General features: G+C 37.0%; 1 protein-coding gene across 2 annotated transcripts; it reads right to left on the reverse strand.

Moving 5' to 3' along the window:
* Positions 1 to 3,577: 3,577 nt before the first annotated feature.
* TMEM244 (transmembrane protein 244) lies at positions 3,578 to 18,673 on the reverse strand. Of its 2 annotated transcripts, none has more exons than XM_049801503.1 (6): positions 18,505 to 18,673; positions 13,581 to 13,666; positions 13,155 to 13,228; positions 10,088 to 10,213; positions 8,226 to 8,270; positions 3,578 to 7,363 (listed from the first exon to the last, which is right to left on the reverse strand). In XM_049801503.1, exons 1-6 carry the CDS (start codon positions 18,643 to 18,645, stop codon positions 7,269 to 7,271), a joined length of 567 nt encoding a protein of 188 aa, XP_049657460.1. In that variant the 5' UTR covers positions 18,646 to 18,673; the 3' UTR covers positions 3,578 to 7,268. The 2 variants fall into 2 exon arrangements, with proteins under 2 accessions (XP_049657460.1, XP_049657459.1); XM_049801502.1 differs by having other exon boundaries at positions 3,578 to 7,381.
* Positions 18,674 to 25,110: the final 6,437 nt, after the last annotated feature.

The following is a 25,110-nucleotide window of genomic DNA, read 5'->3' on the forward strand; positions in this document are numbered from 1 at the left end:
TACAATTCTGGTTTTTCACATTCTTACGTTTTGGGCTTGCAGTCCTCAGTTGGAATGTATACAAATCGGCAAACCTCAGCATGTCAGAAAAGCATGTCGGGGTAGTGAGGTTGAAATAGACCAGTGTAATAGGTGTAATTATGGGTAAAGAATTTGAGAAGGAGCTACTGCCTTTTGAAGTCAAAGCTTTGCCTGCAGAGGAAATCCTTGGGAAAGGATTCGAATAAGCTCCGTGAAGAGGTACAGTCCGTATAAATACAGTCTCCATCAAAATGCACTTTGAGTATTGTCAGAAGAGTTCACTGACTCTAAAATGGATCAGGTGATTATGATGAAGTGTCAGGAGAATATAGGAGCTCTCAGATGGCTTGAGCATATTGTGTTCTAATACATAAAAGCATCCAGTTCCACCTAGAGAATGAAGTGTTCATAATTTAATGCAATCTGTAGACAGAACTCCAGAGAAGAGGCAAAAGAAGATTCTGGTGACAAAACTGAGTTGCATTTGGTAGCCTGAGACAACTTGCATTTGCGAGGCTGGTGTGCTATAGCAGGACTTTATGAGCCCTAGAATTTGTGTGAGACTTAGTTTTGATAATTTTGAAATGTACAGGGGGTTTTGGGGGGGGGGTTTGATGGAGAGAGCAAATTTGAGAGAACAGAAACACATCATGGACTACTAACATCAGCAAGGTTCTTACTGCAGCCTCAGAGCTTTTATGATTGCAATAAACTCATAAATGCATGAAATACGTACTGCTGGTATAATCTAGTAATCTAGTAGATATATAATCTAATAAAAGCAGCAAAAGTTTAATGTCAGTTTTTTAATCTCTTCATCAGCTGGCCTGTATCATGGGCAATACTTACATGTACTTAATCATAAACAATACTTACATGTGCTTTATAATTTGCTTTCCTTAACTAAGCAATAATACATTTCAAAGTTAAAAATGATATTATGTAAATATGTGCCTTCCTAAAAATCCTACCAACTGTCCATGTTTATTAGTTAAGAATACATGGAACAATTTTTCCTGTACTATTTCTGTACAAACTGTGGTGGTTTGAAATTTGTTCATCTGCCGTTAGTTGGTCGTCAGGTGTCATTTTTGCCTTACTTGCCTCCAAAGCCAACTTGAATCAGTATGAAAAGGATACTCGAGCCCTTAGCCATACCATTAATTTTCATGGAAAAAGGCACTTTGCAGGAAAAAAAAAAAAAAAAGGTACAGCTTCAAGGTAACAGCAAGACATCAATTTTCTGCGTTTGAAATTAACATAATGTTTTACATAATGATCCTCTCCACTGATCATTAAAATAACATAGTTACCTCGGCAACTGGAACAGTCTGCAAGTGTTATCTAGTGATACATAACACATTCTAAAAATACATACAACACATAAGGTATGAAACATCGTTTGGGAATAAATATTTTTTTCAATAAAAATACCTTCTAGTCTAAACAGATTTTTGTGTGAAAATTTCAGTTTAATGCAACTTTGTTTTTAATCAAAACCGATTTTATTTGCTCAAAACCTGAAGACCTCATGTTGTTTCATTTCCTGACAATGGAAAACAGTAGTTGCTTTTCAGTTACAACTTACGTTTTTCTTTGAATGATTCAATGGCAAATGTTCAGGAAATAAAATTTACTTAAAGCAAGGGTTGCATGCTTAAAAAGCTGCTGGAAAATATGGCACACCAAACAATTGACTGATGAATTTCATCTAGAGAGTTTATTGCTTTAGGTCTGAATGTATCCACTGTAATAGCAGCCCTCTCGTTCTCTTCTTGTTGGTACCCTTGTGAGTCTAACCTGAACAACTGAGATCTAATGGGACTGAAATGAACAGGCATTTACGCGCTTCACCTTTTTTCTTTTTCAAGCAAAACTCAATTAACTGTGTTCATAGGTGGTTTGGCTGTCTTAAAATGAATTTTTGTGTACCAATGATTTACTTAAAAATTTTGCCAGGACCTAGTTACCAGCACATCACCCATTAGAATGGAAAATTGCTCCCAGCTAGGTAAGTTGGTTCATATCCTATGAGTTCTCTTTCATTCTTCTTGGGTATTGAAGCAGCTACATTCTTGAAACACCCTCTTCCCTCCACCTTTGCCTCTCACTGCCTGCCCTTCTCTCTCATGGGAGTGTGCTAAGGAATACTCCCCACTTTCATAAAATTCACTATAATTTTCCAGTGAAGTAGTGTTAAAACAATTCCTTAGAATTCACATTAATTTTAAATACTAAACTCAAATTAATATAAATGTCATTTGCTGTTGAATTTGCTCATGTAATTTGGCTAATTTTTTTCTGTTAATACCATATGAAATATCAAACACATTGATCTTTATTGTCATTTTTAAAGGTACATCTTTGTGTTTATGAAGTGAATCAAAGCACTTTTTTGGTGTATTTTGAAAGCTACTGATGTAGATGTAATTTCAGTGCAAAGGTGTTTGAAGACTGCTAGGAAACTGGTAATTCTTAACGTATTTGAGCATTTTGCCATCACCCATGTTTTATTTAAACATTTCTGCTTTCAATGCTGAAAATCGGGTGACAAGATTGCTTTGACAGAGGGTCTGTGTACGTATAAGTGGTCCTTTGGTAGAGTATTGCTCCAATAGAGATAATGGGATCTTTGCTGTTGGAAGCAGGAGTAGACCCTTTGTTTACAAATCACTGTGCAAATTCACAGCAAATAATCTCATATTAGGATTTATTTTCATTGGAAAATACAGAATGGTAATGGGCAGGCTGTGACTGTCTTTGATTTAGGACAATGACAGCAAGAGACTGAAAGGACCTTGCATATTTCTTACAGACTCCAGTTTCAACCATCATCCTTATATTTGATTGTGACTGTTTTCTAGGCATAGACAACCTTAAAAGATTGGGGCCAAGGCCTTTCCTCAGATTTTGGTTGTCCATAGTTGGTGTCCTAGTGTCGCCTCCCAAATCCCCAGTCCGAGCCAATGCCACACTACAACTACATGTAGGGATGACATCCAAGCACACATCTTTCCCTTCTTTCACTCTTCTTGGCAGAAGAAACCTAAGTGTATGAACTGGGAGATGACTGCAAGGTATTCATTTGGTCCCCTGAACTGGAGAATGGGTGGAGTAGGATATAAGTCCATCGCAGAGCATGCCTGCCCTACAACATAGGCATAATTATCCGGGTGCATCTGAAGGGATCCATATCATTCTCTGAGCAGAGGAGAGGTTGGGACACGGGTCTGTGTCTTAAAATCATAGACTCACACTAAAAGGTTTAAAGCCAATAATAAAGGTATTAATTACACCATCAAATTTTATAACCACTCCTAAGACCTTTATCCTCTCTGACATCTAATGAGAGAGTGCATGCTGTCTGGGGCCGTGATTAGCTCACAAAAAGGAGAGATTAGAGTATTAGCCATTACTGAGCAGATGGATCATTACACAGGATCTTAGGCCAAGAAATAAATATTCTAAGTAAGTCACATTTGGAAGATACAAAATATTTAAATAAAGCTTTAATACCTGTGGAGATTAACAAGGATCTAACTTTATGGTGTGACAACATACATACCAGATGATGGAATGAAGAATGTGTAAGGCTTTCACATCTTTTCTCATTTTAATGAAGCTCACTCGGTCACGATGTGTATTTCTAGTCAAGAGACTACGGCCCACAGGAATCCTGTGCATGAATATCCAACATAGGAGACTGCAGTCAGGTGACTCATATACCTGTTGCTGGTGATCTAGTATTATTCATGCTGTGTTTTCTGCATTTATTGGTGCAGCATTTCTTGGTATTTTTAGGGATATAGAAATAATGAATACTGTAGGGGTTTGTTTTGCTTGCTTTTTTAAGTTTGAATACAAAAGAGATGGAAATGTTGATCAAGCAATTTACAGAGGTGGAAAAATGATGGGCTTAGTTTGAATAACCAACTCTTTACTTCACTAGGAAATTATAAGTATTTAAACCTATATTTTTACAAAAATGCCAACTAAAAATCATTACATTGTCTGTACTCCATATTTTGATATTTGGCTGCTTTTACACATTTGAGTTAGTTTGTTGGTCCCAGAAAAAGTTTTTGAACTGGTTTACACTTTGACATTATATTGAAGGCAGTGCTATTAGCCTAGAAATATATGCTTAGAGTCTCCAGAAAAAACACATTTCAGTCACGTTCTTTGTTACGAGTAAGACACTTCACCATTTGGAACAAGAATGAATGCAGAGCCTTTTAGAGAAAGGGCCAAATTGAGGAGAACTATAATCTATCTCAGTAGGTGGTTGGATATGATGAAAAGGAGCTTCTTGCCTCTGAAAAAAAGTCTTAAAATGCCTCTAAGTACAGTGTATGTCATTTGTGTACCATTCCATTGATTTCTGTACCTAATGTTTGCAACTTCTAACCTTCTTCCCTGCAAACTCTGCCTGGAAGTGGATAAAGTCTCCATCTGCTTGTAATGTTTTCTAGGCTGTCTACACCCCCACTGATACCTGTGCAAACTCGTGACTACTAGACTTGTGACTAGATCACAAGGGGTTAAATAACTTAACTGCAAGCCCACACCAACTAAATTAGACAATATTCCTGTGCCTGGCTGGGTCAGAGACCAAAGAATTCTGAAAATCCTGGGGCAGGAGCCACAGGCATAACATCACAAATTATAGTCGTAACTATAGAGACCACCTTTCCTACAGTCATGTAAATACATCAGCAGAAAAACAGATTGCGGCATACAAGTGGCATGCAAGTCTCATGTCATGAGACTCCAGCGCTACAAGTTCACTCTGCAGATTTTTTCTTCTTTCACTGATCTTGTCCATTTCTGTCTTCTCGTTTATTGCTTTCATTGGGCCTTTTTTTCAAACATATGTCCCTGTTGCTGTTTTCTCTGTTTTCCTTCTGCTTTCTGTAGCAGTCTTTTCTTGTAGTCTTTGGCAGGTCTGTTGTGAAACACGTACAATAGCCTTCTTTTCCTCCAGCAGCTCTTCTTTCCCACCTGTGTCTTGACTGTTATCAATTAGTCACATGCAAATTGCTTAAGTGGATCACTTTATTATTGTTCCAGAAACAGCCAGGTTTGTCATATTCAAAAGTACCATTTTGGTGTATCGGATAGAAATCACGCAGTATTAGATATTATATCTGAAGGGTCCTGACCAAGTAATGCCCACACAGATATAGCTCATATTGCTTACATGATGAATATTTATTTGTATAATAAGAACTTTTTCTACACTTCAAACATTATGTGTAATATTTATCATTGGTGCTCAACATAAAAGTGATAGAAAAGATGAAACAAATAATGTTGAAATTTTCTCACCATTCCATATCTGAAAGTAATGCAAAAAGCTAATGACACTTTAATAGCTGGACTAAGGCTTTTAATCCCCGATAGAGTTCTTGCTGTGATTATTTTTCTAGCACTGGCCTAGTTGTACGTGCTTTGGAGAATTCCTGGGACTAAAGCACTCTTCATATTAGCCTGAAGGTATCTCTTGCTGGTGATTTAAGATTTTAAATAGAATACAAAAGTTAAAAATGTCAAGACTCGGCAACAGAGCTACTACAAGCTGCAGCTAGGCTGACACACGAAGAGGAAAATCCTGTCAGGTTAAAAATAGAAACTTGTTCCACCTGTGGATTAACTTTATATCTAATCCACTCATATTCTGCACATGGCACACTACCTACGCACACAAACTGTGCGAGGATGAGGACAGAGGTATGAATTTACATTAGACGGTACTTCCTATCCATTTTTATAGTTCTGAACTGAAACAGATCTGGAAGAAGTGTGCAAACATTTTTCAAACACATAATACCAGTCGGTCATCTGCATACTGATGTTTCTGGAGACACAAATTCATCAAACTAAAAATGGTTCACGGTTCAGAACACTGATCAGTGCAGGTCAGTTAATTCACTCTCCAGAATTATCTCCGCTGACTTCAATACATAGCATATTATGCTGAACAACTTGTAAAGTTGTTCCTATGTCCATGTCCTAGGTCTATTCAATGCTATGGATTTACATACCTGGTTTGTCTCTAAGATGACTTACACATCTATCATTCATGAGAGACAAACGCATTATTTTGGGAGTCTTATGAAACATGCTTCTCACTGTATGTGTGCTTTCAGTATTGAAACTTAATTGAAAATTGTAAAACTTGCAATAAATTTTAAGATGTTTGATTAGATCAACAGGGGACAGGTTCTTCAGAGGCATTATCTGTTGAGTGAGATTAAGGCAAATGCAACATTTAGCACTCCTGTGCAAACAGCAATCCAGTCTTGCTCTTCTAAGCAAACTGCAGTTGAAATCCAATCACTGGTATCCTATTTAAGATGAAGTTGCCTTCTAACAATTTTCCTGTTACAACTTCATTATGGTTAAAGAGATAGAGACTTACGTGAAGCCACCACTGTGGTTTGTTTGTTGTTTTTAATTACTACTACCCATAAACTCACACTTTGCCATTGGCCACTTGCAGCTGGGGGAGAGAGAAGGATATGTAAAAAAGTGGCTGCGGTAGCATTTGCCCTTCCTTGTTCTAGCACAGCCAGACCATAAATGGATCATTGGCGAAAGAGAGAATACCCTGAAGCTACTGTAGGAAACATTTGCCTGTAGCATCCCTGGAAGCAAGGGGGTCAACCAAATGTTGGGGATTGTACGCCTGCCTGCTGTTGTCTTGGGCAGCTTCTGGGTGAGAGCTTCAAGATGGGAAGAGATGCAGAGCTATGTGCTGTTCACAGATTCTTCTTTGCCAGGAGTTTGCCAGTAAAGACTGTTTTAAACCTACAGTGATTTATGCTAGATAGGGTGACTTTAAAGTTTTACAGCACTTGTGAGAGGTCAGACTCCAGCCTAAATTAGAGTCAGCATTGCATAAAATACAATAGATAACAAGTACCCTGAAAACATGAAATTCAAACCTGTTTTTTTCTTTTCCTGGTAGGATTTTGCAAGAGTGTTGCATCATTGCTCTCATGCTCCTTATGGTTTATTTGTTTTTAAAAAAGAGACAGTGTATCTAATTATTTGCTTAATGGAAAATGTACATACAGCAGCTAAAAGTGATGACATTGACATTGCAAACAAGTGTAAGATACAAATAAGCTAAATAAGCTAAATATTAGCCTTACAATTAGATGGTTGCTAACTTCATTTTAATTATGTTGCTATTGAAACTATAGAATTCATGTAAGTATAAAGGCAAGTTCTAATTTTCCTTTTCAAAAATCGTCTAGAATTGGGTAAATGAAGTTGTCTTTGAACAAGCAGTATGCCAGAATCTGTCCTCCACAAGTCATTGAAATTACTCCAGATCCTGAAAGAAAATATATTACTGGTTTATGTTAATTTTTGTAGTGGAATACAAACATTACAATAAAACTTTAAACAGACATTCTTTTTATCTTCTTTTTTTTTTTTTAAAATGGCCTGTCTACTCAAACATTTTACCCAAGGCTTTAACCACCTACAAGTGCAAAAGCCAGTTCCAGGACAGGGAATTTATTTATCTGTCCCCCCCCCCATCATTTAGGAATTTACTGCAGCTGTCGATCCTTGTTATCCATCATATAAGAAGAACAGAAGCCAGTCCTTTTCCCTTAACTATTTCTCAAGATAATATATTCTAGTACAAAGCTATGCTTTTAATTTTACAGAAAATGAAACATTCAGAAATGTAGGTTTGCCATTCACTCTAAGGAAATGTGATGACTGGGATTTATCTCCTCTATCATAAGTACCTGTGCATAGTGTTTACAAAAGTTGCTGCTGAAGGTGCCTGTTTCTTTCCATTGATTATAAAGGGTACCAATGAAGACTAGTTTGGACAACTGTCTTTTTGACACCTGAATTAACTGAGATAGTTTGATTAGTCAGGACTTAATCATGTTTTATTTCAAGATTGTGAGCATGTCTGCTGTTTGTTAACAAGATTAACATAAGCTGAGTACATTCTGGTCTTAAAACAGAAGATTTTTTAAGGCAAGGCAAATGTGAGCCCAGTGTTACTTGCCTGTGTCATTAAAAGAAGTATAAATGACAAGCATATATTTCTTCTTTAAATGTTGACAATTCTCAAATTAGTGAGACAGCAGACATTTAATAGAAACAATTCATACTGTAAAACTAATTTTCTACATAGAGTCTAACAATTTAAACTGTAAAGAATGTAATTATACCTAATGCCAGCCACCAGTGTAACATCAGGGGGAATTCAGACATAACTGCAAGGAGAAGAAAAGGAGAAATGTAAATTTTTAAACAATAAGGATGGGGATATGCAAACATTACATTATGATATCAAAGATCTGCTTAGTTATGTTTCATAAATTATATAATTTACATTTATTGAAATTGCAAATGCATATTTAGGTCCTGATCATGCAGATACTTGGCCATACTATTAAGCTTAGCCCAGTGAGCGATCCCACTGCAAGGCAAGTGTTAAACCTAATAAGTGTGTGCTAAATGGATCTCTCAGGCTCTCTGCAGAAGAAATGCCTTTTTTATTACTTACCTGTACATGTTTTAGCACAACAGAGACACCGATCCCCTGGTAGAGTGCCTACATATCGCTGCAATCCAAATAAATTAAGCTGCCTACCATTTTCGGTTTAACAGGTGATGCAGTGCATGACAGACAGGCTGGGGCTGCACACTGCAAGTTAGCACTATTGCACAGCATGCTCTCTCCTGTGTCAGGCACTTGCCTCATGTAAGCTGGCCCACATCCCCACTGTATGATCAACTACAGGGCCATTATATGACCCAGTATTGCCCATGCCCACCCCACCCCCCACCCCCCCAAAAAAAAATAAAAAAGGCTGACAGGGCTGTAGAGGTAGTAAAGTGAGCTGGGAGGCACACTGCATATGCTGGCAGCTCAGAGTCAGCCAGCAGAGCTTTGGTTGGCCATCTGAATGAAAGAATAAAAAATCTGGGGTTGTCCGGACATCAAAATGCATCATCGACTATAATGATAGAAGATATCTTCCTGTATAAATTACACACAAACCAGTTTTTGTTGTAGTTTTTGTAAACTCCTTGATTTAAATACAACAGTTATTCATAAGGAACAACAGTAGTTTAAATTCCAGGAAATCAAATTTGGTAAATGAGAAATTATGCTTAATTTTTTAAGATGAAGTCTCTGTTGGTCTCTGGCTTAACTTGCCATAGGAAGTGGGGAATCCCCCTCTGTATAAAGTGCTAAAAGACAAATGGACAAAGCATTGGAAAATGGAAGATGAATTATTATGTAGTAGGGGGGGAGTCTTAATTGGTCAGTGATATTTTTTCCTATTTCTGAATTCTAGAATAAAAATACTAAGCTCATTGTTATAGGAGAAAAGCATCCCCAAATGGGCTCTGGCAAGGATGGGGTTAAAATGCATTTCCTAATCAGCCACAGCAGCATTCTGCTAAACAGCATGAGAAGAGGGAGTAGGTTACCAGGTGCTGGCAAAAAGTGATGATGAGTCTCATTTCCAGCAGCCAATTCTTTTCCTTTTCTTTCCTTCCAGGGGAAAAGTTTCAGGAAAAAAAAGATGCTTCAATGGTAAAATGCTTTATTTTCCTCAAGGAGATTTAGTTCAAATTATCTAACTTAAAAAGTTTGAACCGGCTTTGCCGAAGCAAGCCTCAGTTTTACTCTGAACTAGAGCTGAAGTGTTAATGAGTAGATCTTAAAGTGTCAGGACATGGACAACTATTGATTTCTTGTTTTAGAGAAAAACATACATTCCAGATGCTGAAATTGTATCTAGGCTGGATCTGTTTGATATGAACTGTTAGATTACAAACTAAAACTCTGAAATTTTTATAAGAAAATAACGTTTTAAAATTCTGCAACAAAACCAGAATTGTTTTAAATGGCAGGATCTAAATACATGCAGGAGTCAAATGGATGGAAAATAGAGATATTTATTTATTTAGCTTTAAGGAAAAAATAAGTTAGTCCAGTAATACAGTAGATGAATCATAGCTGATTGATCCTTCAACTTGTGATACTATGCATATATTTAGCAGTAAACCTACTTACCGACTGAAGTTATGGTGATATGAATAATAGTAACTGTTACAGCATAATCCCAAACCCATTCTTCCACAACCAAGGCAAACAGCAGACCACAAATGAAGAAAGTTATTTCCAAAGATATCACAAGAACTGTAAATGAAGATAGGATATTTACACCAAATATAGTTCTGAAAGGGTTTTTCTCATATTCAAAATGATAGCAATAGGAAGTTAAAATGTCTGAGAAGGTTATGCAATTTTTTTTTTACAAGATCAAATATTACACTAACACTTCCATTATAAGTTCATTTCTAATTTTGCCTCAGATGTCTGCAGGCGTTGTATCCTGATCTGCCTATAGACTTTAAAATCTTATATATTTATGTAAAAATATGAGGATTAACAGGATTATGACCAGTGACAGGATTATTACCAGTTTATATAGCCTAGATGAGAAACGGCATGGACATTTTACTTAGGGGCCATCCAGACTTTTTGTATATGGTGCCAAACAGATTTGGTTAACATTGACATAGATCAAATTCTTCTCATCCAGAACAGAATTGTATGGTTAAGGGGTTATGTTTGGTAAGAAACTTCATAGCTTTCTCACTGTTGACATCATTGCATCATATATATATATATGATATATACCAGAATATATATATATCTCTATATATCTCAGAAGAATTGAAAGATAAGACATACAAGGGGAGATAGAGCAGAGAGCCTACAAGGTGAACAGAGGCCATCCATCCGTATGGATCTCACGGTACACACAACCAGGAGCCTGGCTTTTCTCAGAGCTGAGGGCAAGGCTGCCAGAGCTACCACACCGTCACCACGCCCGACATCCAGCATCTAGCTCTGTGTTGTGTTAAACCGTGAACGGGGATTACCAGCAAAGTTGTCATAACTAAGTTATGTTGCCAGAGGAGACTATTAAAGTTATCTGATGAAGAAAATTCCTTCTCTCGGAGACAAACCGGTGCGTTTCCGTCGCCTGGTTCTTTCTCCGGAGCATGCCGAGCCCCGCGGCTGCCTCGGGGCGCCAGCCCGCGCCGACCACCGCCCCTGGCATGGGGTGCAGCTCTGCAGAGGCCATGGCAGGGCCAAGCCGTGCCCCCCACGGGCTGGGAGGTGGGCGGGGAGGCACGGAGCAGCTACGCCGGGAAGGGCGAGGAACCCCACGTGGCATTTGATGAGCTGTGATCTTCGACAGAGCCACGGAGCGGTGCCTAGCTGCTTACTTGCTCTTAAGGGCATCGGGATCGAAAAGAATCTCTTTTAGGGCAAAGTGTGACTTTGTGCTTTGTGTCCACCTGGGACAGCAGGGGGTTGAATGGAAAACGCGTGATGTCTCTTCTAGCTGTAGTCCTGAGTTCCCATATAACAGGCCATAATCGTGCATTTGTAATTCATATAATTTTCCATCTAAATGCATTTTGTTCTTCTTTTTAAGTATGCAAGCATATAAAACTCACATTTTTAATGGAATTATTTATTTTTTTTACTGCTCCAGTAACATAATACCTAGGATTACTGTAGCTGAAAGTAGAGAGACTTTCGTTATTTTTTCATTGTATTTAATGTATACATTTGGCAGCGTTTTGTGCCTTTCAGTTTTGTTCTTTTCTTTATAGGGTCAATCAGTTCCTACTATACTATGGATATTTCACCCAGCAGCTTAAAAAAATGTAAAAAAATAAGAAAAATACTACAGGAAAAACAACGTGTAGTTAGGAAAGTCAGAAATAACACTTCAAAAAATTTAATGTTTGACAATGCATTTTAGTATTTTTAGTTTATGATCTTTCATGATGATAGTATGCCTTTAAATTATGCCAGTAATTTTATAATTTAGAAAGTATGCTTAGTGTAGACAGGTGTTCTGTAAACTTTTTTACAAAACTGGGTCAGTAATGGTACCTCAGTTCTGAGCTGACTTCCATTTTTATTTTGAGGTTATCTTTTGAAGACATAATTCTGGTTTTAACAGGCATGAGTGAGACTCTTGAGTGAACTAATTCTCATTTGCAACATCATTCAGAGGCCTTTGTTCTGTGTTTGTGCCCACAGACTTTAAACAGATCCTCTTATGTTTTGCTATTCCATGTTATTTCATCGGGTGGACAGAAAGGAGGGTGCAATACAAACCAGTTGCAAGACATAGTCACTGTCTTTGGCATATAAACATGCTGCATCAAACTAGCTGATAAAATTTGGGGGTGCGGGGGGAAATCATATGGAGATACAGTAATGACATTAGGGCCCTGAAAAGTAATTCTAATGGAGTATGATTTAATTTTCTTTTCCACTGCTACAGCTGAGATGTTCTTTTTTCATCTGAAATCAGTATTGACACTGTACAAATATCCATGCATTTTTATTACTCTTTTTAACCTGATGAACTAACCAATTTACTTTTGAGCTTTACTTACTTTACTGACACATGATGTGGTTTGCCTTTGTAAAATAGATTACAAATCTGGTAAAATTTCATGTATGCATGTAATTTTTTAGGAATTACCGTTTAGGAAAAATAATATATTTCGAGAGCTTCAGACAAAAATGCAGAAATTTGTATTAGGATATATAAAGATATGTTTAGGGATTGAGCTACAGTCAAACCTGAAATTTCAATGCCCACTGTATTCAGGCATTACCAAAGCAAAATTTCCATTAGTTGAATGTGACCTATTATTCAGGTCTAGATCCAATGATTCATAAGAAATTTATTGCAGTATGAAAATTAAATTTAACGACTTTGTGGAGGAACTTTACAGAGAATAAGTAATTGTTCTGCAATGAAATTGAGACATCCTGGCAAAGCAGCACGTTTTCTTCAGATGACGCAAGATCACAACAACTCAAGGGAAAGCCTAACAATCACTTGAATGATAAGTAGCAATACAGAAATGAGAAGTGCTGGCAAGATGAATAAGCATTTAAATGCAGTGTAGTTAAACTACAGAAATCATTAGTATTGTTGAAACAGCTTTAAAATACTATCCATAAGGAAGACAAGTTTATATCCAGATACAGTCTATTTCTTTGACTGAGAAAAAAAAGAGAAGCAAACTTCAGTTACCTAAATAATATGGGTTAATCCATGAGGGACTTGTCTTAAAATCAAAAGGTCCCAAACCATCCAACATTTTAATCCTGTGGAAACAGAATTAATAAATTTAACCAGAGATTTCCTGTAATGCCTTAGTGATTATATGACATATTATAGGTGCTTTTAAATGTGATTTCAAATGGAATTATCTGGGCTTTTACAAGCTCTCTACGTCCCATTTCATGTTGTGGTCTTGCCCTTGCCCACTTTTATTTACGACATTTTGCACGATACATGCTAATCAATAACTTCCTAAGGGAATATCATTTGTCTTTTTTATTGAATATAAAATATTTCTTTTCTTATTTTCAGTCATCTTTTCTCCTATGTTCATTTATTTACATGGTGCAAGTTGCAGTATGCTAGCCTATGAGACTAAAGACAAGGAAATCTTACTTGAATACTGCGAAGCACACAGATAGGACCACATAGTACACAGTGTAGAAAACTACCACGCATATCAACAAGTTCACCAGAACAACCTGCAAAGGGGAAAAATACAGTAAAACCTAATGCCATGTTTACATCAGGTATGTAATTGTTAGAAAATAATTCCGGATTTCTATCAATCATAATGTGGAAAAAAAGTAAATTAGAAAATAAAATATTTAATAACAGAATTTTTGCTGTTGCTGACTACATAAAAGTTGCTAAAAGCTCTTTGGTACATTTCAGCTCCTAATGTGTGGTTATAATACATAGCTCTGGTTTTATCGCATATTATTGTGTACCTGCTACTTACTGATTTTATAAGTGTTCAGAAAATGAGGACATTGCTTGGCAGTTATTACACAGGGGACATTGAGAGTTTAAGATCATACAGATGCTTAAATAAGCCTAGTTTTAAGTAATGCCATCCCTGCAAGTATGTTGAAACTATATGCAAATAGAGTGTCGAAAATTGTAAAGCAGTAGCTATTAAGTTTCCATCCTCTAGAAAATGTCATCCTAGTGCTCAGTTCCAAAGATAAAGATGTAGACAGCTTAAATGAGTAATGAGGGCTATCTGTTAAATATTTTTCAATGTTCAATTGTTTGTGAATTTATTCTAAAATTCCAACTCCAAATGGAAAAAAATACCCCTAATAATATGACTTTCATAAAACAAACATTATTTTATGATGCAATATTGTGTCTTTAAGAAAAGAGAAACACTATATAGAGGATTATAGAAAGCATGTATATTTGCTAAGATACCTAGGTATCATTATTTTTTTCATTCCATTTCAGTGTCTTCATTTCTAAACTGAGGTGTCAGAAGCAATGCAGCCAGAGAAAAACCGGTGGGTCTTCCCCTGATCAAGTTCATAAAGTGCCTTGAGATCCTTTCAAGTGAAGCGTGGTTCACATATCTCTGATCATCTAAGTTGGCTTCCTGAATTATGCAGACCTGAGGACTTGAATTAATTCCTACAGGTATAATGTATAATTATGTTTTGAAGGTTAATATGTCTTGCTAATAATAATAGTCTTGCTAATGCAGAACACTTTAATTTCTATTTTTCTGTGATGAATTAATGACATTCCAGATGTTTATTTGGCCTTTTTTTTTTTTTTTTTTTTGTTAAGGGGAACACGGGACATCAGGACTAGAGATCTCTATGCATTGATCTTGAACATCTGCTTTGGCAATATTATGTGCTTGCTTAAGAACAGGAAACTGAAGATGTTTACTACAGTCAGTAGAGTGGTCAGTAAACTCAGGTTTTCTCCTTTATAGACTCCAGATTGTCTTGCATGTTCTCACTCTAGCTAGTGCTTTATCATGTCATATTTGTCCTTTCCTCTTGCTTAACTTCTTTGTACCTTTCCTTTTTCATTGGCCATTTTTTTTAAATCCTGACTCTTTCTCTATAGTCATTTTCTTTGCCTATCCTCTCTATACTGCATCTTCTCCTCTTTAATTTCCTCTGAAAAAATATAGATAGAAAGTGGTCATGAGAAAGACAATGACTGTAGAGAGTATTGCTACCAGTTTCATATTGTCTATCTTTACTATTGTGCTACATGATACTTTACAATGGAAGGATGTGTGGCTACATTTTGCTTTTTGATATTAAAGCATTCCAGTTTCTGTTTGAGGAGTAGACTATTGTATAAATTCTCAGCCCAGGTACAACACACATAACGAGTGAAGACTTTCCTTGCCCTTCCTTCAGTTTGGCTATCAAATATTTGAAACTAGCCATCTGTGTTTACCTGACTCACGTGGTAAGACCTCCATAGATCTGCAAGCCATGATGCATCATGCAATAATGATCTAAGGGGAACGTAATTACTATAGTGATTCTATTAAGTAAATATACTTGGACATGTAAATATGGGTCCTAAAAGTGCACATTTTTGTGTGCCCTGCAAGATCCCATGCTGATTTCCCCTCAGATCAATGGAATTGAGCTGACAGCAAGTGAGTTTGGAAGTTCTGATGTTTTACAGGACTTCTTGTCTATGTTGATCAAAAATAAATTTAAAATTGAAAAATGAAGACTAAGATGATGAAATATTCCAAATGCACGTGTTCATTCAGAAGTAAATCCATGAAAAGTGACCCTGCATAAATGAAGTAGTAAAATGTCGGGGACTGGATGCAATTTTTCAGTGCATCAGAATGGCAAGCAGAGACTATGGACTGCATATAGTGAAGCATTATATCAATGTAAGAGAAGCCAGTGTTTATCTCTTTGAATGGTGACACCGTATCTACAACAGGAATGGATTTTAGAAAAAATAGGTAACAACTAATAGAGGAATAGGACTCAATTCTGAAGAAAGGTAAAAACAATCACATGTGTGTAGGTTGGTTACAGGGACTGAGGTAGGGGAAATGATAATTGCATATTCATAACTAAAAAAGAAGAGGGATTATTTGCAGAACAACTAGGAATAAACGAATGAAACCAAAAAACAAATGTATAAGATACTGCAAAGTTTCAAAAATCATTTGCATTTTGCAAAGTTTGAAAGAGACTTGCTCTTTTTATTTATTTGCTTTTATTCAAGAACTTTTATCAAAGCTGGTTATTGAGTGCCATTGTCATTGCTGTGGATTTTGAGGATAAAATTGGATAACGTTCTTGACAAGTGATTCAAAATTAATAAAGAAAAAAAAAGAAAATAAAAAGTACAGAATATTTTTTTAATTCACCATTTTAAAATAAAACTCATTTGGCAGGTGAGATTGCAGTGAAAAATGTAAAACATAAACCAGCTCTAAAGTGCGATTTCCATTTTGATTTAGTTTGTTACATGCTGGTAAAAGAAGCCCTTTTTCAAGGAGGCAGTGACTCTGAAGAAACTAGTTCATACTAGCTCGTTTTTATAAGCTTCTCCTGCAATATTGCGACACAAAACAAGCCCTTAAGGATTTGGGGTTTAAGGTGGGACAATATGAATAGAAATAAGGAAGAAGTATTACCTCTAAACACAGCACTGGGAAGTCAACGTGGCATCCACGTTGGTGCCAGCAATTTTTGAAGTAAGTTAAGAAATTAAGAAGGTGCAGAGAAGAGCCTCAAAAGGGAGATGATGGCTAGAAATGTTGGGGTTTTTTTTTCTCATTAGGACTACAGCCCTAAAGAGGTCAATCTGTTTAGCTCTGGTGGCTGATTTGATTATGATGGATAAGTACCTTCGCAGGCAGAAAATACCAGGTACTTAAGGGCTCTTTAATCTATCAGAAAAGCCACAAGAAGTAAACAGGTACAAGTCATAGCTAGACAAATTCAAAACGTACATGAAGGACATTTTTAACTGTAAAGGCAATTAGCCAGTGGAACAAACTGCCTTTGGAAATAAGAGATCCTTCAAAGCAAAACAAGATGCCTTTCTGGATGAAACTTCACTCAAACGTCTCTAACATTCACTTCTGGCCTTAGTTCTTTGAATGGTTGTGTGGTAGATAAGATATTTACAGAACCATCCAACATTGACAGAGTGTGGATACTGTGAATTTAGCAAACTACTTATTCTTATATTGCTAAATATTGTAAAGTGCTAAATATTGAATACTGCATCTATCTCCCACAGGGAGAGAGAGCAGGGAGCTTTAGTTTCTAGTGCAATAGGAGAGAAATCCATCATGCCTATACAAACTGATATTTGCCAATAAGTAAATGTCCAGGACAGTCTTACTCTTTTCTTCTTTCCCTACATGAAAGCAAAGCCAAGCAAAAACTGAGAATGATTTATCTCTTCAGCCAGGTTGGTCTGAGGGCTAAATACAGCTTTCCCATTTCCACTGTCTTTAGTCTTCTTCTAAATGCAAATTGGCCAGATAACCCATCTGATCCCTTCTTTTCCACAGTGTACACCATCGTCACCATAATGTTAATTGACTACAATGTCATGTGCAAGTTTGGCAGACATGCTACCTCCTACCCCCCAAAAGTATCTCTAAGCATTGGAAGTTTAATCTTTGGCACTTTTTTTGGTGGGAATCCTTTTCATTCCATTGCTCTGAGCAGATGCACATTTCCTCTAATTCTCCTTTATCCGCTGCCCCTCCTCTAGCAACTGCCTCCTTGAAGCCTTATCTGCTCCAGATGTAGATTCATACTGTAATAAAAGTAGTGAGACAGGACTGAAGTGAAAATCACAGAGCTGAAGGATGGCTGTGAGCTGTTGACCTGTTGACCTCTAATTACAGTAGGTGAATTCCTAGCTTCTCTTGAAGTCAGCAACAAACTTTCATTGGCGTCAAAGGCCCAGGATTTTTCTCTTTATATCCAAAATATTCTTAGTCCTTGTAGTGATGTATTAGGTATAGCATGCTTTGCTCAGTCAAGTAAGCCAAGGGAATGTATGCAACATGAAAATGAAAACCCTTTGAAAATTTTCCAGTTGTATCACATTCTACTTCATTCTTTTATTTAACATTGCCACTGAAATTTAAACATATTTTTTAAATCTCAGAATACGTTTTTTTTCAAACTATTTTTCTCTTTCTAAATTCTCAGGTATTTCAAAGCAAAAAAACGCAAGTTAAAAACCAAAGGGTCATTTATTATATGTTAAAACAACCTAAAGAAAGAATCACTGGTGTCATCAAATGTAGGATTTTATTAGACACTTCCAAGAATTATATCTCATAAATGGAACTACATCACATATTTTGAAATTGTTTTTACAAGATGTATTTTGCAGTACTTACTACCAGCACTCTAGTATAAAGTGTCCTTTTAATTTGTTTTTTAGGGAGAGAACATTGAAGAACACTCTGTAAGAATGAAAGCAATAGCTCTTTTAAGCCCCGCAGTAGCTGTCTAATTCTCTAAATACTATCTGGTGACATACAACACTAAATAAACTAAATTCCCTTTACCTTGGTTTCAGCAGTTTTGACCTTGAGAGCCATGGACACATGATGAGTGAAAGGAAGTGCTGTTGCTATATTCCATATGCCAACATCAGCAGGAAGAAGCAGCTGGTTTTCACCCCCAAAAACATTTTTATAGGTGAGCATAGGACAGAGTGAGGTGAGTTGATTGGATTAAACTGAACTGAGACAGAAGCCATCTGTGACCAGACTGTAAGCTGCTGAAGAGCAAAGGCAAAATCCTACTAGCTCATTTAATGTTCGTCCTTTTGTAGCTACAGTCAGCCAAAGCATATCTATAATATAACTTGGCTATTTAGAGACAACAGGATTAGTATTATTTTCTACCTTCTATTTGCTTTTTTCAGTGTTCACTTGATCACAGTACTTTGGGGTTATTATACCTTCCTACTTTTAATTATTTTTGCAATTTTTAACTTTAATTCTATTGACTATAGATGTGGAGTAGTATATTCTTCACAATGTTCTTTTCTAATATTGTTCTTCTGACTATCACTTTATTACATCAAGTATAATTCACATTAAATCAGGTATAATTAGGTTAAGAAAAGCCAGACTTATGACACTTCTTTTCCTGAACCTTATTTTGTTCCTTCAGTAAAATGAAATTTAGTGTGCTTTAGAGCAGATCCAACTTCTACTGAGCAGTTCCATAATGGATTCAGATTTGACTTTTTACAGACACATTATGATTCAGTATGCTGTGTTATTTGGAAAAGGAGAACATACAAGGGAACACTTCTGAAACTGAACCAAGAACAAACTTTTTTTTTTTTTTTTTGCTGTCACTAACATAATATGTGTAAGTTTCATTAGGGTTTTTTAATGCTTTTTTAATCATACAAAATAAACGGTATCCACTTTAAAATATAGTCTGCACTCAGCAAACAAGAGCTTTTGCTCATGGATTCAATAGGTCCAGATTGTGAATAGTCAGGGAAGTTACTGGTAGTATTGCGTGAAATTTCTTCCAGCACAAAATGTTAGCACAAAAACCTGTACATCAGTTAAGTCCTATTTCAAGGGCTGAAGTGATGCCCAAGAAATAGACTGAAACAAAATTAAAAAAACTAAATTAATTTGCTTAAACAGTTGCAATAGTCACAAGTAGCAAATTAATGAAGAAATATTTGCTTTAGTAATTAAAAATTATTTGAAAATGAGCAAAAGATTTCATTCAAAGAGCATCCTATCTACCTCAAAGTATCATCTGAAAACAGCCATGACCTGAAATTAGTTCGCATAAATTTTTGCAGTAACTCAAAGAAGCAAGATAATTGAAAAAGTAATGGATTGCATTAATCTAAGACCATTATCAAACATAACAAGAGTTTACATTCACTGACTTACTTCTTCACAAAGAGTCAATTTAACCAGACAAAGATTGAGGATAGAACCAAAGTCACCAAGTTTGACTGAAATGTAATGGAAGCCATAGGTATGGATTTGTGGGGGCGACTAAGAGGTTCCTCCCATTCCTATCGCACGGTTGAAATCTAAATACTCTAAGAGAAAGGATAATATTTCTGTTGTATCCTTGCTTCAAGATTGGAAGCACCTGAATTGTGGTGACCCAGTGAACAGGAGCAAATCCAAATCAGAAGTGGCAGAAACTGTGCGTGACCCAAAATACTGACTAAATCACTCAATAGTGGATGTTAACAGACGAGATGTTGTGTTGCTGTTAGGAAAATGCCAAGACAATGGAATAATCACTTTTTGTATTTCTTATTTTCTTCAAAATCTTTTTTACTGGGTCAGCTATAGGAAATAAGACAACCCCTATTCAGCAGAGGGAGACAGAAGCCAGGTTTTAATAGAGGCTAAAATAAATTATCTATTTTGGTTTCAACAAGCCCTACTTTTAAATACAGGGCTATTTTCTGAAGCATTACACTCCAGATTTTTATTAAGACTATGAGGAAAAATAGTACTCCATTACTTTTGAACCCCTGGAGTTTGTGCTGGTTTGCCTTACAGAAACACCCAGGAAACAGTTACTTTGATAGGATATCAATACCTTGCTCTCACATGTTTGGGAATAGTTAATAAATACTGTTATTTGGCATTTGGCCGTACCCATGTACTTTCATTGTAGTGATATGTAATGGACAAGATTTAAGAGACAGTGACAAAACCATAACTGCAGACCATTGCAGAATGGAGAATAACTGAAGACACCTTTTGAAAGTGAAATTAAGGATGTTTCTGTAGGGCAGTATCTCTTTTTTAGAAACTCATAATGGCACTTAATAGTACCCAGGCAATACTCAGTTCCTATCTGCTACCTGGGCCAAAAGAAAAAGTCAATTTGTAATAATGAACTGTGAGAAATTTTTTATAAAAGCTTCCTGCTAAGTTTGCTGCCTGAGCTTCTTACTGATGGGTTCTTTTTAGAATGTTCCTATTTAAGCCCACAATTTATGATGCTGTCAAATAGCATTGCAAAAATAATTAACAACAATTTGAAAAACTATCTTGTACAGCAATATTACATGAATATCTCTCATGGAAGTTAATAAGTGATTTGTGTTGTAGCACTGTGCCTTAAGCAGAGCTAAACCCAGAATGACATTTCTTAGGTAATTCCAACCCTCCCCCAAAAGTTTTAAAGTCAGGGAAATTACTAAAACCCAAGGTATGTCAATTCATTATCTTGGAATCTTTAAGAAAATGCAAAGATCAACCAAATGGATGCTGAGTTGTGTGGTGAGAAATTTTTAACTGAAGGGTGATGACATCAAAACATGTGTACTCTGTCTCCATCTGCTGATCGGGAGGAACTATACTTGCATTGTGTGAGGCTAGAAGAGCTTCAAAAATGAATAGTGGCCACTATTTTCATTCTTTTACTGCAATGACTGGAAGGCTCTGTCAATGCAGTGAAGGGAACTTGATGAAAATGCATTTTTTTAAAAGTAAAAAGCACTAACATTTCTTGACTTAGAATGTGTTACAACTTTAGCATATATAGCTTAATTGTATCCTGTGAAAGACAGCCCATACAGTTTGGTGTTGATCATATATGCAATATATAGCCTTAATATGACAGCTTGGCTCCCATATGGAAGGAGCTGGAATTGTGCGAGATCTAGGTTCTACCTCCATGAGGATTAAAGCAATTAGGTTCTTTCCTTCTTTAACCTTGGTTGCAGAAGGATAAATTTTGAGGGATGGGAAATCTGAGAATTAAGTGGAAGCAGGAATGTGCTTTGAATCTATCAGTCTATTATTAGTTACAAATTTTGTTGGATTGCTTTTAACGATGCACTCGTTCCTGATAATATCATGTAAAAGAGCTTTCAATATAATTGATTAAATAAGAGGTGAATTTTTAGGGACTTTCAACTCCTGAAAAGTTGTCTCCTTGAATTTCAGTGTAAAAGCTCATGAACTCTAAAATGTTCATAGCACGAAAAGAATTAAACTCAAAAAAATTGGTATAATTCTTTCCGATTTGGAAACTGCAAACGAATTGGATTATTTTAGAGAAAATTAACCCCAATGAGCTACTTGTATCTAAGGAGTTGGCTCAATTAATAGCAAAACTAGTAAACAACATCTTTTGTTTTGTTAACTGACACCTTTGGCTTTGTGAACAAGATCAACATAAAGCTTGAAAGTATTGGCAAAGAAACCAATTTAGTAGACTTCTTTTATTCAAACTAGAAATTAATTTTATTGTTTGTGAATGGTGTGGGATTGATAGAACTGAAAATGAAGGCTTCTGTTTATCCAGAGAGAAGCTATAACACAATTGCAGCAATGTAAACTTTCCACCCTGGCCCCACTGTGTATGTCTAAGAACCAAGTTTAATTGTCTGTATTTAAAAAAAAAAAAAAATCAATATTTGGCCTTTCTGCCGAGAAGCTTAATGTGCTGATTACCACAAGCCTACATTTTGAATATATTCTGGCATCTCCACTAGTGTTAATGGGAATTTTTGATAAGTACAGTGAAGCACTGAAAAACCTCTTTAGGACTAGGCCCACAAAAACTGAGGAGTGGGCTGCAAAATTGCTGCTACTGTTAGAGGAAAATATATTATGCTGGATCAAACAGTCTGAGAGAGGCAAGGCTGCTGCAGCTGTGTGTCCCTGGATCCAAACAGTAGCAAGGCTGAAATGTATTCCCAATAAGTGCACAAACACACAGAGCATACATATACATCACACATATGCATATATATACACACACACATATGTATGCCACACAGATCACAGACAGGCACACAGAGTACTCGCACAAACACAGGCAATACCGACGGTCTCATCCTGCTTCCCTCTCTGGCTCAGTAGGTGGGAGGTGCACTAGTGTGAAAATGTATTTCTACACATGTAGAAGGTAGATCCCTCCAGTAGCTGGGTCAGACACTGCCTGCCCAGTAGCTGGCCCCTGGATCCCAGTCTGCCCAGCTGCTGAGACCTGGACATATGTGGTCCTGAGGCTGCAGCTCCACTCCAGTTACTGGCCCAGATGTTCACACACAAAAGCACTTCTCCACATTCGTTCCTCCCCAAATCACCTAAATCCCTCCTTCTCTAGCCTTTGGTTCCTCCCCTAAACATCCCATAATAAATACTGGGCAATCCTCAAACCAATTTTCCCCTCCATCCCACAATGTGTCCCACCCCCTTAGCCTGAAAGGTGATCTTAGCTGCTCTCAGTGACTCATCTTGATGGGTTTCACACCTGGGCAAGGGGGCTGAGGCTCTCCTGGTAAAAAACCTGGAAGGAGACAAGAGAAGGTTTTTTGCTCCTCAGGAGGCTGTAATTTGGGTTCCCGCCTGCCACCGTGTGTCCATGCTCCTCTGGGCTTGTGGAGAAGGACTGATGGCTCTCCTTGATGGGCCCGGGATCAGCCCATCATGGTATTATTTGGCTCCCCCTCCAACATTGTCTCTCTGCACTCTTTTGTGGGTGTGCAGATGGGCTGTTACCACATAACCTAACAGCTACCAAGCCCAGTTTTCTACCATTTGAAAAAGCCCAAATCTAGCCGACAGGATATAATGGGTGATTTTTGAATGGTTGAACATTTTATGGGATTATCTATTTTATAACTGATTCAACTATAAATTTTATATATTATGTGAAAGCTTAAAAAGTAAAAATAAACTATGTGTATACTAGAACCACAGAAGTGCCATGACAGCTCCATGAATGCCACATGGCGTGACATGACTGGTCTGTACTCTACCAGACATGGTGGCTGCCCACAAGCTGCCTGGGAGGTGTGACCCAGGCCCGTGCCAGCCTCCCCAGTTGTGCTTGCCAACACGGGCAAGAACCTTTTCTGTCACCATTTAATTTAATGTGCAGTGCCATCTCTGTGCCCAAGAATGTTCCCAGTCACTGTTTGAATTTACTGGGGCAGATGTAACTGTAGAGTCTCAATGAAATGACCTAATGGTCTCATTTTTGTTCATGGCAGGCAGGTGGCCCCAGCGGGGTAATACGTGGCACTAATTAACCATCTCTTTCTGGCGCTCTGAGGAGAGATACCAGGATTGATTGGGCATGGAAACTGAACTCCTTTTTCATTTGCAGAAGCGTACCTTCTGATTGAAGGGCTGATTTGAGTGCTGACAAGGTAGTAGAAAGAATTTTGCACTGCCAATAGCTATCATAAATGTGTTAATATACAGCTGTGGGAGTGCTGGGGAAGGACTATTGGGACACTTACCCGTTCACACATTTCCCTTTGCTCTCTGAAGAGGGAGTTTAAATACACCTGCCTCAGTGCTTTTACACTGGGTTCTTAGGATTATGCAGTAAATTATTCTGCATGCATTTTGTCCTGTTCATGGAGTATGCTTTTGCTGTTTATCGGTATTTGAGGGAAGTGATTGTTTTAAAAACAGCAAGCTTGTGACCAAGAGATGTCTGTATAGAGGAGTCAGGATAAAGTATGTCTTTTATTTCTTAGACTGAAAAGTGCCACAAATTCATGGTTTTTGTTATTTGCCATCTTTAGTTTGAACTCATCGTTTTAATATGAGAAAATACAGACATTCTAAAACTGATCTGATGTAGAATAAACCACATCCAGGGTGAATTTCCATCTACAATTTTTTCTCATTTATCTTTATTTTTCTGCAGTCATAGATACACTGCATTTGCCTAGAAAATAAAAATGTGTGCTGTTGAAACAATTGCATTATTCACACAGTTGAGTTCAGCAGGTTTGAAAACGAAAGTAAAAATGGCACTGGGATGTTGTCTATTTTCAGACCTGTCATTTCTAGAGAAAAATTTCTCCCATTGAAAAGTAAAAAAGTATTTTTCCCAACTTTTCACTCCAAAAGCAACTTTGAATCTTCAAGTTGAGCACTTTAATATAGCAGACAGAGTCTGCTCTCAGTTACATCTGTTGAACTTCATTATCTTCCATTCTGCCATAGTTACATATAGACAAACTCATTCACTTGACCTCGTTGACCCTGCCATTAGAACTTTAATTAACTCTTGTGACCATGATTCACGGCCCAGAACAGAATGCAAGTCACTTTATTGCAGCTAGGTTGGCATTTGGGGCTAAAGTATATTTTCAATGAACTGAGCATTTGTCTGTGATCACTGAATAGGAG

Source organism: Accipiter gentilis, chromosome 5 (assembly GCF_929443795.1).
Source record: "Accipiter gentilis chromosome 5, bAccGen1.1, whole genome shotgun sequence".
Classification (NCBI taxonomy): Eukaryota; Metazoa; Chordata; class Aves; order Accipitriformes; family Accipitridae; genus Astur; species Astur gentilis.

Bases quoted from the DNA above. Each gene is read 5' to 3' on its own strand.
- TMEM244 (XM_049801502.1), bottom strand. From the start codon at position 18,645: ATGCTCACCTATAAAAATGTTTTTGGGGGTGAAAACCAGCTGCTTCTT. The intron at 8,271-10,087 runs GTAAGTAGGTTT...TTCTCCTTGCAG, and splicing joins TATCACCATAACTTCAGTCG to TTATGTCTGAATTCCCCCTG. The intron at 7,382-8,225 runs GTATAATTACAT...AACATAAACCAG, and splicing joins ACACTGGTGGCTGGCATTAG to TAATATATTTTCTTTCAGGA.